At 41.1% G+C, this 15,389-nt stretch overlaps 1 protein-coding gene across 9 annotated transcripts; it reads left to right on the top strand.

Annotated features, from left to right (window-relative positions):
* The first annotated feature begins 8,709 nt into the window (after positions 1-8,709).
* Positions 8,710-14,590, top strand: LOC147458413 (uncharacterized). 9 transcript variants are annotated; one of them, XM_086511836.1, is made up of 10 exons: positions 8,710-8,973; positions 10,245-10,541; positions 10,656-11,397; positions 11,479-11,590; positions 11,686-11,890; positions 11,976-12,149; positions 12,237-12,396; positions 12,486-12,744; positions 13,371-14,106; positions 14,175-14,590. In XM_086511836.1, exons 2-3 carry the CDS (start codon positions 10,281-10,283, stop codon positions 11,004-11,006), a joined length of 612 nt encoding a protein of 203 aa, XP_086367962.1. In that variant the 5' UTR covers positions 8,710-8,973; positions 10,245-10,280; the 3' UTR covers positions 11,007-11,397; positions 11,479-11,590; positions 11,686-11,890; positions 11,976-12,149; positions 12,237-12,396; positions 12,486-12,744; positions 13,371-14,106; positions 14,175-14,590. The 9 variants fall into 9 exon arrangements, with proteins under 9 accessions (XP_086367962.1, XP_086367966.1, XP_086367965.1 ...); XM_086511840.1 differs by having other exon boundaries at positions 8,710-10,541; positions 12,486-12,558; positions 12,672-12,744; XM_086511839.1 differs by having other exon boundaries at positions 8,710-10,541; positions 13,371-13,478; positions 13,575-14,106.
* Positions 14,591-15,389: the final 799 nt, after the last annotated feature.

Here is a 15,389-nt window from a genome sequence, read left to right as displayed (position 1 = left end):
CCAAGAGCACTACATCATCGGCATAAAGCAAAAGCATGATCACCGCATTTCCGATCTTAACCTCTTCTATGCCTTCTTGCTGCATAAAATCAAGAACCATGCATTCAATTTCATCGATGAGTAGCCCAAAGAGGGTTGGGGAAAGTGGGCATCCTTGTTTGACACCAATGGTGCTTGCAAAAAATTCTAAAATTCCATCTCCCATACGTAATCGACATATCACTTTTTGGTAGATGCGAAAGACTGCATGCATAAATTCTCTCGGCACTTGAAGGCTTTGCATACGTCTCCAAAGATTTCCTCGTGGTACCATGTCAAAAGCTTTCTTGAAATCCACAAAGCAACAATACAACTTTTTTCCTTTCAATCGAGACGCTTCCATAAGAACTCGAAGAGTGACAAGGTGATCAATAGTGCTATGATGCTTTCGAAAACCTGCTTGGCCAAGCGCACGTTTGCCATTCTTTTCAGCCCATTCACTTATCTTCATCTCCATGATACATCCAAATAACTTTGCCATCAAAGAACCAACCATTATAGTGCGATAGTTGTTCACATTGTTTACATCTCCTCCTTTGTGCAAAGGTTTAATCCAATTTGCACTCCAATCATGAGGCATGCCATACTGAAGTGCAAGGTTAAACATATCGCATATCCAATATCGTGTTTTCTTGCTTGTCCATTTAATCATTTCAGCCTTGACACCTTGAAGGTCACCCACCTTGCGATTAGCAAGTTTCTCAAGCGCGCGGCATACATCTTCAATGGTAAAGAAGGGAGACATAAACGGAAGGGAGCTACAACACTCCATCTTATCAACATTGGGTTGCAGAGACAGAGAGAGAGAGAGAGAGAGAGAGAGAGAGAGAGAGAGAGAGAGAGAGAGAGAGAGAGAGAGAGAGAGAGAGAGAGAACTCTTGAGCTTCTTCTTCGCCGTCTCTAGGCTCCCTCCCTTCGTTCCTCTTCTACCCCTCCTTGCCGAGCTTTGACTGCCCTTTGCTTTTCCTCACGTCCGAGCTCTCCTACTCAAGAGCCTTCCACTTCCCACGTTATTTCTCCTCATGCCTCTCTCCTCTAACTCCCTTTCATGCCCTTTATGTCTTCCTCTCGCCTTCTCTTTACCGTGGCTTGAGAGAGAGAGCGCAAAAAAAATCCCCTTCTTCTTCTTCTTCTCTTGTTCCCTCTTTCTCCTCGATGCCTCTCAATACCCTCACAATACTCCCTTCTTCTCTCGTTCTTTTCCTCCTCATGCTCACTACCCAAGCAATGACGGTGCCGTCGTTGCTAGGCGGTGGGAAGCGGGAGCGATGATGCGGCATGCCCGATCTCCGACTGCACCAAATCCAACGGGACTGGGTCCAAAAAGAAACGCCAAGGCAAGCTGAGCAAAAATGTCTTCATGCCCGTCGTCATCCACGCACCAGAGCGGCTGGCGCAACCTCCTGTTCCCCTGCTTGCGCTCAGCTTGCCGTCTGCCACCATATCCCCATTTCTTTTCTCCTTTATCCACACATAACCTCCCTAATTTAACCTATGGGCGGCCAATTTTGAGTTCTTTGGGTGGCCTTTGGCTTCATTGGGCGGCCTTAAGCTTTGTAAGGGCACCATATTTGGCATACATATTGGGCAAAGCATTGCCAAGCACAACATCTTTCTCGAGCATCCCTTGTTGAGCTAGGCATATCCCACAATCAATACGCCCCATGAGATGACATTTCGGACTAAGAGTTCAACAAGAACTTTTTGTGCATTCATAACGGCACCACATTTGGTATATAATTCACCAAAACATTCCTGGACTCTAGATGTCCTCCTGAAGCCCTCAACTGGCATATCATCATGGATTTAATTGCTCATTTCAATTTCTCGGATACAGTGCCACTCGCCTTCATGATGCAAGGATAAATGATTGCATTTGAGGAAAGGCCTTCCCTTCACATTGGTTAAGGACACGATCATGGCAATCACGAGCAGCAGATTGGCACAAAATCATCTGGTAACACGCAGTCAACAACTAGCACACACTTTAACTTGTTATATCCTCTTGACACGGGTTTCGATTGATGCACAATCACTTTTTTCTAACTCCATATACTGAGTACTACCGTCTATAATTGTGTCAAGCTCCAAAAAACACCATATGGCACACTGATCAAGGCAACCGGCCTGGCACGGAACTGGTCTCGGGGAAACAGAAACTAGCGATAACTTGGCGACCAGATATTCGATTGCTGATCTGAAAAGACCGATGTGCTCCACAAAGTGAGCAATTCAGGCCCATGCATTCACTTCATTTCTGTTCCCTCAGCTGCAGTTGCCCAATCCGGTACGGATATGCAATTGATTCAAACTTCAAACTGCCATAACTTCTCCACCGTAGCTCCAATCGACGAGCTGTAAAGACATCTCGATAGAGCACTTCAAGCACTACATGTCCAAATCATAAACATGCATACTCTTTTTTAGCATCATCAAGGCATCAATTGGCCGTTTGGAGCCGCATTTGGTATACATTAACCATTAAACTTGGCCTATTAACAAGCCCTGATCACTACTCAATAAATGTGTAGGCTCCAAAGAAGCTTAGCTTGTATTTCTTTGCTCTTTTTTCCATCATGGAAGCGGAGCGGTACAATGTCCACCCTCTATGAACCTGCACAGCCTCCGGTCTGTGCCAACTGCACTTCAATCTGCATCTACTATAGGTACCTTAAGCTCTTTGCCATCATCAAATTCACGTAACTGGTAAACATATGGAAAATAATGTAAGGCTTATACTCTATCATCAATGTTCCAGCTATAATCATTAGATAACTGCCCATTAGAATTCTTTGAATCGTATCTGCCGTATCTCCAAAGCATTCAATTATGGAAACATGTTTAGTGAACCTCGCCAGACTCAAGTGCTCCAATTAATGATGCACACGGCTTGACCATCAAGCTCGCTTTAGGGAACACTGTCAAGTACGCCTTACACTATCTGCACACGGAATGACCGACAAGTCCTTTACTTCAAGTTCTAGTAGCAAAACCAACTCATAAGATGTGAAGATACTTTATCAATTGTCCAAAGATGTCAACTGGAAGCTAGCCATGTGATCTTATTGAACGCATAACCAACTCTTTTGACTTAGCATAATCTAGAAACCAAAACCTTGTACCTTGCAACCTGCTACAATAGATAACTGGTACTCTTTGAATCTACAACTTGCACTTTAGTGGCTCCCCGAATCAAACGGGAAACCAATCATTTGCCCCACTGTGAGCATTCCTTTAAAAAATTTACCCATCCTCCAAGATCATAGGAAAAATACAAGAATTTTCAATTAGTAGAGCATAAACATATATTAACCCACAAATCTTCATGAAAACCGCCTGGATCATATGGCATATATATAAGTCAATTGCCCCGGACCATGCATATATCTGTCACCTCCTAGGTCAAAAGCTAGCTCAAAATGTCCTACATCATAGGGTAACATCAGATCCCATATAGGGGGGTGGGAAACAAGAGAGCTTTTTGGAGGAAGCTTTTTCTAATATATCTACTAGGGTAGTGTTGCACTGCAAAAGCTCTCTACATGATTGGAGTTCGTGCCTTCAAGAGTGTTTTTTGTTATTAGGAGTTTTAAATAGCTTGTTCTACCAAATAAAGAACACACTTCCATGGCTTCAAGCTCGTCTATCAAACCATGGCATTCAACAAACATCAATTTATTATCTTCAAGCCTGTCTATCAAACCATGGTATTCATCAAACATAGCAGTTGGGTGTCAGATTATATCATGTGCAATCCATAGAGCACACCATTCAAAAATGAGACCAAGAGCAAGACAAAAGTCATCTCCTCGAACCATGAATTCTCACAATAAGAAATACAATATTCAGTCATTAGTTACCATCTCGTACCATACAGATTTGTATGTACATTATGAAATCCAAATAAAATAAATCAATCAAAATTATCTTCCCAATCAACATTATCCTCTATGTTGTTCGTCGACAATTGAATACATGTAGCAGATTCTCACTAGTTAGCTTGCTCTGATGGATAAACATATTGTGGTTCAAATCCAAGCCAAAATAGCAAAGGGAGATGTAGTAACTATGCTTGCAGGCCATAGATGGTTTGCTTTATGCCACTCATTCAGTAAAGTCTCCACATGACACATAGGGCTATTGGAAACATGAACTTCATACCTCTCTCCTCGGACTTGGGAAGAAGATGTTTCCACCATGAATTTTTCATGCACGCCTGCCTTCACTATGGTGTGCTGAACAATTTGTGCCTCCATGGTTGCGGTCGATTCAATTCTTTTTGAGGCTTGAATTGACACTTCGGTCCGATAACGCACGTTGATTGTTTCCTTTGCTGCAATTTTCTTGAATGTGAAGCCTCCCGTCTCCAATTCCAATTGCTCTGAAGCATTCAAGTTCGTTCCCCTTTCCACTGGCCAAGTGTTGGGGACTCTTGCAGGACATTGGGTGATTGTGTTACAAATACTCCACATGTGATCCACATTATTATTGCAAAACCACATGAATTGTGCTTTTGTTCCAGTCCCTTGACCAGTGCCATCTTCTCTCTCCCAAGTGCGAATCCCCCAAAAGGATGGCGCAACTGAACGCGCATCCATGTTCTTTATATTTTTTCAGCATTTGCCAAATCTAGAATCTAACCACCCCTGGCATTGTACCCTGCTCCCCTTCGGAATACGACGGATTGCCCACATTGTTTTGTGAATATCTGTCTCCTCAACCATAATCCCTCCTCCTTGTTCTTCTACCACATTATTTGATCGAACGGATTTTTTAATGGGATCCTCCACGACTTTACGGGATGTTATGTGTGAGATATTCTGGTTTATGTGACGCATTCTCTTCCTCACAGCTCAATGTTGCAGTATGTTTTCACTTCTTAGCAACTGTAATATTATCTCCCTCCATTGTCGGTGCACAATAGAGTTGTGTACCTGCTAGCTCATCCTCAATCTCTCTAGCTACAACAGATGGACTCGGTGCCCGGCCCTGCTGAGCCCTACAACCAAGTTTTTCAACAGAAGATCCAGCTCCATGATATTGACCTTCAACAAAAGAAAGCATCTTTACACTTTGCAACAAAGCCTTTGAAAGATCAGAAACGCAGGCATCATACAAGCTCTACATTTTTCCCTCGCCAGCTAGCCAACTTGCGTGTTTTGTTTCAGCAAGGTTTGTAGTAAGAATGTATGACAAATCATCCACCTCATGCATCATATTCTTATCAAGATATTGTACAAAAGCAACATTATACTAATCTCCATTAACATTCATTGTTTTACCCCAACGAAGTGCTTTCTCAAGCGAGGGTAGTGCACATGCCACCAAATTACCCAGCAATTCATTTGCGACAAGTTACAGTCTGACACTCTTGCAGAAGCCCACCAAGCTTGAATAGTCCTGTACAATCTAGTTGCCTCTTCCTCGCTTCTTGTACAACGTCACAATTCACACATACGCTTGTGCTCGTCTTGAATTTTTTTTTGCACGTATTGCATGGTATGAATGTGCAATCTTTGCCCCCAATGAAACAAGCATGACCGTTCTCTCCCTTCCATGACATTGTCAAGTCCTCCATTGAACACAGTTCGAACAGCTTTCCAGTTTGCACCAGCTTCATCTGCCATGAATCCTCTAAAATCAGTTGGTCTGTGCCCGCTTTCCAATAGCACCAAATTCAACATTTCCCAAACATGACTTGTGCATGTGTGTCCTCCTCCTTCATCTCGCAAATTGCAATTGTTTGCATTTCTTGAATCCTGCAAAGTTTGAAGATTATTGTATACCATCATGGATAGATAGAAAACATGCACACCATGTAAGTAGGACTTACGTAGGGTCGTAGACATGTGCTGCCATTGTTGTCCAACCCACAACTCTACGAACGTGATCGAAACAAACCCAGCTTTTTCGCAAGTCTCCACTTTCGTCTTGTCGCATCCTATTCACAAGCTCCACACCAGAACCCGGGCCATTGATTGACATTTTCAACACATGACATCTTTTGTTATGAACTATGGATTGACCCGAAAAAAGCATACTGTGGAAGAACCTGTAGCCACAACTATTTTTTAGCTGCAGCAATTGAGACTCGGCACCAATACCAATCCTTGTGGTAGTTGCTTCTCTCATCCAGTGTAATTTGAATCTGAATTTAATAAAACATATTCAAAGATCATTCTCTAGGAGGATGTTTATTATTTGACAGACACAAATATAAATCAATACCTTTGTGTATGAATTAATGGTTGCATCTCCTCCAACACAGATAGTAGCTCTTTGCTATTTAGCTCCTCCCCATTTTCTCGAATCACTGCCCCCATTACCATTTACTTTGCTAGATTCAATTGCAAATGCATAGGTCCAGTGTGACTGGAGTTTTAGACACCACACGAGACACAAGTTTCCTCATCCTATGTATTGTCGGGCGAGCAGAACTCCCTTTGCAATGGGATGATTATGCCTTCCGATGTGGATAAACAAACGATTCCAATTGAATTCAGTGAGCACATAGTACACAGTGGAGGGACAATCTCACAACAGAACTGGACTATTACCACAATGAAAGCAATGAAGAGTTCCATTTCTGGAGCTCAACATACCAACAAATGCTATTGACGTTAGCAACTTCCTTGTCCAAGAAGTCTCATTTGGCTGCCTGTTCATTGCATTGATCGAGCATGAGGTGTTTTTGCAGATGAGGTGCCCACCACATCTACTTCTTTTGATCAATTCTGGATACCTCATTCTAGAATGAACAGGCTTTACGCAGCAATGACCATCATACTTTTGTTCCATTCCTAACATTTTTGGGACACCATCTGGCACGGCCTCCAGCTCATAGACGCAATCTGAATTATACACTTGAGGAACTTCATCAACGCGCTTCTTAATTGAACATCTAGAAATTATCCGACTGAACTTGGGATACTTGTGGCTATTGAAAGCAATGTATTCCAGCGTACTCTGAGTTTTTTCCATTTGGTCCAAATGGGAAGACTTATTTATGTGCTCTTTTTCTTTCGTTGCTAAACCATCTAGCTCTGCTTGATTAAAAGCTGATTTTTTTTTTTTTTTGTCGGTAAAGTTTTTAATCGTAATTCCGTCAATGGAGCTATCCAACAACTCAACTACCGCCACAGTCGGCTTTAGTGACTTATCCACTGGATTGTCATTGACCAACAAAAACCCTGTAGACAAGGTTGAATCCAGAAGGAATTGGAACTGATGACTTATTGCAGTAACACCATCTTTTACCCCTGTCTAGATATACCCATGTGGAGTGGAGACGATGGCAAACATCTCACTGCTCCCACAATTGCCGTAATCCTTAGGGTTCACCATGGCAAATCTTGTTGTGCAATCAAGCAACAGAAGGACATTGCTAGTAGTATTCAAGAACAAACTCACTGTGCATGTTGAAGATGAAGCCATTGGTCAAAAATTCAGTCGAGGCAGCTAGATATCAAGATATATTTTAGTCTACCCCCTATCCTATATTTATAGGCAAATGGCACACTCTCTCTATTTTCCCTTTTTCGCTACCTCTCCCTCTCTCTGACATTGCTTGTAATTATCTCGATCGGTTCTTCCATGATATTTATCTCACTCTTCATTTTTTATCTTGTTTCTATCTTATCTTGCAAGCTCTGCATTCTTTCTCTTCAGTCTCTTAGCCTAATTACTCAACCTCTAATACTCTCCTTCTCTTCACAGCTAGAAGCTCCCCTTATTCTCTCCAACATCTATGGGGAATTCGATCCAGAGGTCAATCCTTGTGCTACAATTAAGAGGCTTAAAGATGTGATTAAACTTTTTAATTAACACAAGGAAACATTACTAAAATACCTCTCATTTGAGGAAATTCCCAAAATACCGCTCAAATTTCACAAATTCCCAAAATACCTTTGAAACTACTTTGGTTGGATTGTTTGGCCAAGAGGTTAGTCCTTCCTTGAGCTACAATTATTGAGGCTTAGATTATTGAGGCTTAGAGATGTGCATAAACTTTTTAATTAACAAAAGGAAAAAAAAACCCCTCATGTGAGAAAACTCTCAATATCCGCTCAAATTTCATACATGTCAAAAAACCCCTTATAACTACTTTGGAGGGAAAATTATAAAATTACCCCTCTAACTAGTGGAACTCCCCAAAAATTTCCAAAATATCTCTCAAATATAAAATGTTCTAAAAGTAGCCCCAATATTCTGTCGTAAATTCACCAAAAATAAAAAACATTGTAGCTTTTCATAAAAAGATTGATTGTCTATCATAAAAGATGCTAAAACTAGAATTTGAGATGAGTAGCTTATTTTGTTATAGATTTTTTTCTTTAATTGCAACGTATTTTGTGACAAATTAGCTGCTAAGCACTCAAAAACATATGTCAATTGTCATGAGTAAAGATTTGAAAATCTAAAAAAAAAACAAAATAAGATACAATAGTATTTTGGGATTTTTGAAATTTGAGGGGTATTTTTGTAATTTCCACAAATTAGAGAGTACTATAAAAAGCTATAAAAGAACTTTAAAAAAACAATGAAAAAACTCTAAAAAAAGCTCCACCCTTAATAGCTACAAAAGCCAGTTTGCGCTGCTTAAGAAAAGCTAGCCAGAGCTTCATCTGCAGGTTTGTCTCTAGCCAATCATTGAGAGAGAGAGAGAGAGAGAGAGAGAGAGAGAGAGAGAGAGAACGTGATGAGCTCGTGATGAGCACGTTACTGAGCGCTAGCGCTCTAGGATTTGAAGACTGCAAGGGAGGGGCTATGCAACAGTGCTGAACCGAAAAGGGCTGTCTTGTATATAGTGCAGAGCGCTGTGACTAGTCACCCATCGGAAGCCTTGCTTGATAAATTTGGAACTGCCTGCCAACTAGGCGAGGATGGGATCAACGAGTACCGGAGACCTCTCAAAACCCTGCTTATATTTCACAGGTAATCAAGCAATTGACGAGATGCTTGTCGACGTGATTAGCACTCTCAAAGGGTCAGATATTTCGTGCGATCAACACGTGATGAGCACTCACGCAGATCAGCAGGTGATGAGCACAAGGTCAAATTGGTGATCAACCGACATGATCAGCCCGTATGTGAAGCTTGCCGACGTGATCAACCCGTTATTGAGTGTTAGCACTCCATGCATGGGAGGGGCCTGCACAGCAGGAGGTAAACACAGCGCACACAGCTCGCCATAGTTGCCATGGGTGCTCCCTGCCTCTTCTTGCAGCTGCGATGACGATGATCAGCGATGAATGCACATGCAACAGCAAGCCGGGCAGAACCGTAAAGGTTTGTAGTACAGTAAAGGATTTCCGGGCAGAAACGTAAAGGATCAGCGAGTTTTCCTTTTACTGAGCGCTAGCGCCCACCGCCTGATATTGTTCACTTAATTAACTTTAGATGGTGAGAGCTAGCTCTCCATCCCCTGCTTATGTTCACTTAATCTAACTTTAGATGGTGAGCGCTAGTGCTCCATCCCCCCTTCCTTCTTGTATTGATTAAGCAATTAAGTAATGTTATGCTTAGGTAATTAAGCAAGCAGCTTTTGTGATAGCTGCTGACGGTTTCAGTACATAGAGGGTCAGAGGATTAAAAAGAAGCTTCATATGCAGTATTGTAGCAATGCCTTAATACTTACCAAGGGCTCTCAAACTGCCACAATTATAGAGGAAAATTTTGTTCTCTAAGGTACCTGCTACATAGGGTGTATCATTAGCACTATTGGTTGCATGGGAGTGTTTGCACCTACCAAGTACGCCTACATTAACTTTACAGGGAGCCTATATAAAGAGGGTTTGGGCAACTATTTTTTAGTTGAATCTTACGTAGTACGCGGAGAGAAAAATACTCAAGGTACTCATAGCTTCTTTCCACACTCTATCTCCCTCTCTCCCTCGCTTTCTCCCTTGCGCAGCAAGCCCACGCTCACTGTCTTGGCAAAATAGGATTGTTGGACAAGAGAGAGGAGAGCAAAGGAGGTTGATAGAGATGATTGTAGGTCGAGAGGGATGAAAGATACGGATAAAGGTTTAACTTTAACATTCGAATATAGTAGAAGAAATATCTTTGAGAGAGTGATAGCGACAGAGAGCTATACAATTGTAGAAAGAGAGAGAGAGAGAGAGAGAGAGAGAGAGAGAGAGAGAGAGAGAGAGAGAAATAGAAGAAATATTGATACTAATATAATCTGCTTTTCTTTTTGATAGATTAGTATTTTGTGCTAGGCTATCAATTCTCTTCCGATGGCCAAGAAATATGATATTGGAGTCAGTGTTGAGTTCATTTATAACGGGGAAGCAATTGGTATTGGACGAATAGAGAAGATTTCAAACTTGGTGAAGATAAATGGCAGCAAAATGCCTTCAGGATGCTCTTCTGTTGCCGTGTTAGAGGTGTATGATGACAAGGATGCTCCTCTACCTCATGTACCTTCATCTAACGAAGAGATGAATACCCTGAAGAAGGCACAAAAAAGCCTTGTCGCGTGGCCAAAAACCGATCTGGTAATTGCTTTGTTCATTTTTCTAGAAGTTTGTGTTTCTTGCATTGGAGTTTTATCTTTCAAATAGTTGCCAAAAGTTTGTTGATTAATTTGCAATGTATCAAATGTTTGATAGCGGGTCACCAAGATTGCAAGGAAAGAACAAGAAGAACTATCTTCATATGCTGCTATGACTATTTCAAAGAGCGTAGCAGCTAGTGTTGTGGCATCTCCACCAGTCGCGACAATCGATAAATCCAAAAGATCTGCCAAAGGAAAAGCTAAAGTTCAAGAAGGAGCGTCATCTGGGTTTGTGGAGGACAAATACAACTCTGACAAGGAGATTGATGATCGAGAAATGGAGGCTTATATGACTACAGGGGCAAACGTTGGGGGAGAATTCCCCATAAATGAAGACGTTACAGTTCGACAAGATATGTTATCAAAGCATCTAGGAAATTTAAAGGTAAATTATAGCTTACTATAACTATCCTTTGGATTTGTCATATATTGTTGCTTGCAGGTAGAGCATGAATCTTTTCTCCCTTGGGTTCCACCGTGCCATTTGGTGAAGCTGGAAAAAGCAATACAAATTAGTTGGGATGCCAAGCGTCTGCAACCTCTTGCAGATACATTCTTGTTGGAGGGGTATTACGAACCCAAGGGAAGCTTCATATGCTCTCTTGATGCACCGGGATATCCAATCATTGATGTAGATGACGATACCAAGAAGACATGTGATCCCTTGTGGCGTGAAATTAACGATGAGTTTGAGGCTGAAATCCAAAACACTTGTTGGAGCGATCTATGCGGTAAAATGTTGTTTACGTGGGATGGCAACCATAGGCTTGCTGCCTAGATGGGAGTACTGAAAGAGAGTAAGCTAGCTGCATTGCTGATGGAATCAATTTGCATTTTTTTAAAGAAATACATTTAATAATCATTTTTAATCTCATTAGGTGTTGCTTACGAGAAAGATGCAGATCTACACCCTCGAGTTTGAGTTGAATTAGTCAAAGTAGACTTCACAAATGAAGTCGACATGTTGAGCATAGTGATGCGTATAAACAAGTAAAATCTCTCTGATATATTTGAGTATGCAATTGTCTTGAAATAATACAAGATTGACTGACAAATATTTAAACATTGCATCAATTTCTTTTTAGATTGAATGAAACAGGATATGTTTCCACATCATATACAGACATGTTATGGATGGTGCGGGCAATGGGTCTTGCTTCCAAGGAAGCAATCATGGAGAAACTGCCATGTGTTGTATATAGCTGGATGCAGGCAGACATATATAAAAGGGTGGGAAAGAAGTCCTGGTACAATGTACATGTAGCTCTAATGTCTCAGCTTCTGCATTTAGTATGTGCTTTGAGATTGTTCACTTTTTGAGTGTCAAAAGTTATAGATCCATAGATTTGTTTGATCATTGTCTTCATGTCTGCAGGAAAAATATACACTTGCCTTGAAAAAATTTGTGGCAGAAAAAAATAGCATGCTACTGACCGAGTTTCAAGCCCGATACAAAAAAGCATTCTTTGAAGCAGACGCGCAGGTAAAAAAAAAAGACAAGATATGCATTGGCAATAGTCCACCCTACTTTAGGAGATGAATGGTGGAGGTAGGTTGGTCTTGTCTATCTTTCTGAGTCAGAACAAATATAAATCCAACAGTAGGTTATCATTGAATCATTTGGACTCTTGTGTAGGACATTGCGCATGTAGGCTAGTCGGCCAAAGTGGATAACATAGGAAAGATTATATGGGTTGGCATGTGCAGCTCTTCCGTCAGAAAAAAGACCTTCATCTTGTGTGCGATGGCATCCGGTGATTCGGGAGATGTGAAAAGTCTGGACATTCCTCAGACTGGTGAGTATTTGATTGCCTCGTTGTTGGACTGGCGAGTTATATAGGTAGATTTAATCATTTTTCCATATCCATTGTTCTCATCGTCACAGGAAGTCTGCTATTTTTCGAGAGTGGTTGAGGATCGACGTATTCTGGTATTCCATTGTTAGAGAGGCACAGAAGGTATACAATTGTACCCGCAATACATTTACAATCAATGCCTGGTTTGGACTTGGAGTCATTCATTGAAGATTCTAAGATGATACGTAAGAGCAAGACCTTCACTTATGAGCTAGGTGTGATGAAAAAGGGAACATAGTCCGAGGTGAGCAAGGCATTGGCGAATGCCGGAAAAAGATGTCTTTGCAGGTATGCGCAATAGCCCTAAACCTTACATGACGTGAACTATAACCTGATGATAGCTATGTCCTTGCTCATATTAGGTGGTTGCTCGTTCGCAAGTTTAACTTGAAAGGCATCATGAGTTTGCAAGCAATGCTTGAAATTAAAAAATCGGAGCATATTTTTAACCCAATGTAGATAGCATGCAACTTTAGAAGTAGAGTCTACTAGGATTTGCTATGGTTCTTGGAGTATGGTGAGGGATACTTCCCTCCGAACGAGGAGAAGGCACACAATGATGCTGTGAAAGATAGAGAGGAAGGAGCACATGGAGACATACAAATATCTGCGATAGCAGACACTTGACTCTGCAATAGCAGAGTCAAGTGTCCAAAGACCTCAAATGGAGGAGTATGATACAACATCTCAAGTATGAAAGTGTTGTCTTCATAATTGGATAGTACCTATCCACATCATTAGATTTAGGATTGAATTACGTATTCAATAATTCTTTGTAGATGAAGCAATCCAGGGAGGTTTTGGGTTTGCAAGGGACAACTCGTGTAATAGAGAAACGTAAGAATGCTTACTTACATATAAATGGTGAACATATTTTCATGCGCCTTAAAAATTGTGCTTTTCTTGGCGATCAGGTAAGAGAAGTGGAATGTCAGCAAAGGAGGTGGTGGATTTTGCAACAAGTTTAGAAGCAGAGATATTGCATGTTTCAGACCTGCCAATGGTTACATACTCGTCGATTGGTAAGTGACAATCTTGATTTGAGAGTTGCAATGCATTTTGAGATCAATCTTTTGCTGATTGAGATATCTACAAGGAGCGATGGCGACCATATTCAGATTGTTCATTTCGGCTCTGACAAGACAGAGGATGACTTGAAGATGGCCTTGTTGTGCTCTATTAGGCCACACATTGTGGAAAAATGCCTTCGTCCGTTACAAGATGGAATAATCGTGGATTTAGCAGTGAATACTTCGATTGTTTTTTTGCCTTGCAATATAGCTATGTATGGGCTGTCAAATACTGAAGTGCCTGAATGGAACAACATGGAGGTATGCAAGTTTGGACAGCTTGTGTCTGCATCAGATGATAGAGGGATGTTTGTAGGTGTTAGTCTATCAGATAACTATGGAATGGTGCATGCTATTGCCACTGCAGCTGGATGACGTGAAGACCACGTGAATGTGGTTGTCTGTAAGACACCGATATGCAAGAAAGATAATAGAACTGTGCGCACATTGTTGGTGTCCGCAATGAGAAAAGAGCACACTTGGACTTCAGAGACAGTTGACAAACCATTGGAAGATGCCTGGTTCGATGGTTTGGAAGAGAGTGATTGGACAAAGGAGACTGATGGGACACCTATGCAAGGTACACTTTGGCATCCCTATATCATAGTAAAGTTTCTCTACTTTCCTTGACTATTGTTTATCGTCCAGGAGGTATGGAACGTGGACATTGGTTTCTTTAGCAGCTGCTTGCCCAATATACAAATGAGAACGACCTTGTCGTGCAATACGGAGGTGACTGTGGAGCAATGGCTTTGTTGGGGAGCCAGATGGGTCGAATGATGAAAATATTTGAGAGCAATGAGGAGTTCTATAGCAAACTATGTCCAATTCTTGAAATGCAAGCACAACGGCTAAGAGAGATTCAAGAGCGAGATAGAAAGCTCATTACAGGAAGCATCATTGATTAAGCCACAACCAAAAATTGTGGAAATAGATCCTCCCATCACTCAACTCAAATAACCATGTCAAATTTTGTCTCGCATAGTGTATTGATAATCTATGTAGTCACTATGTACGATTGCTTCTTGTAGTCTTTCGTAAATAATTTTCGAGTTGTTGTAGCATGTTTCAGTGGGCTTTGCAATCAGTGTGTTTCTACTTTGTTTGTAGTTGTGCAGATGAAGTATGAAAGGTATTTCTGACAATCGCACCTGTTGTAACATGTTGATTACTGTGTTATTGTCTCTCTTGAATTTTCAAGTACATCTATCTCTTTCTCTCTATCTATCTCTCTCAACTCCCCCACGCAACGTGCGTTGCGTCAGATAAGTTTTGTCCAGCACCTTGAACCTAATATTTTATTTAAGTTGTTTTTAAAGTTGGACTAATACAATTGTCTTCACATTTACTATATCTTGTTTACAAGCACATGGTTCAAAATGCAAATATAACCTTCAACCAACCAATCGTCCCCCCATCTCCTTGTCTATTAATGTGGCCGTACAATGTTAGGTAACGGACTGCAAAATAAAACGTAGTTCATCGTTTGGCGGAGGAAGCTTTTTGCATAAGATTGGAGAAACCAACACAATGCTCATAGAGAGAGCTTTTTCAGTAAATTTTCCAGCCCGTCCATTTTACCTAAAAAGCTCCCTCAATAGCTTCCTCAAAAATCTCCCTCGTCGCCTATACTATCTATATAGCATCACGTATCACTAGATACTGCCATATCCCTTGTGCAACTGGCTCATCCAATTGTCGATCATCAATCACAAGTAAAAGCACTGGTGGTGCACCTTCACTCTCACTAGTATAAGAATCCCAATCATGCATATATGAATACATTAAATCTCTGTCAAAACTCTCTTCATTAGGCTCGCAAGATGCATCAAAAAACAATTCTCTATCTTGTAGAGGCTCAAA

The sequence above is a fragment of the Adiantum capillus-veneris genome, chromosome 5, assembly GCF_014529385.1.
Source record: "Adiantum capillus-veneris isolate H3 chromosome 5, ASM1452938v2, whole genome shotgun sequence".
In the NCBI taxonomy this organism is placed as follows: Eukaryota; Viridiplantae; Streptophyta; class Polypodiopsida; order Polypodiales; family Pteridaceae; genus Adiantum; species Adiantum capillus-veneris.
The sequence above is the reverse complement of the archived record's forward strand: the minus strand, read 5'-3'. Positions and strand labels throughout refer to the sequence as shown.

Coding starts and splice junctions, on each gene's coding strand:
- LOC147458413 (XM_086511836.1), top strand. CDS start 10,281: ATGGCCAAGAAATATGATATTGGAGTCAGTGTTGAGTTCATTTATAAC. Junction 10,542..10,655: donor CGTGGCCAAAAACCGATCTG/GTAATTGCTTTG, acceptor AATGTTTGATAG/CGGGTCACCAAGATTGCAAG.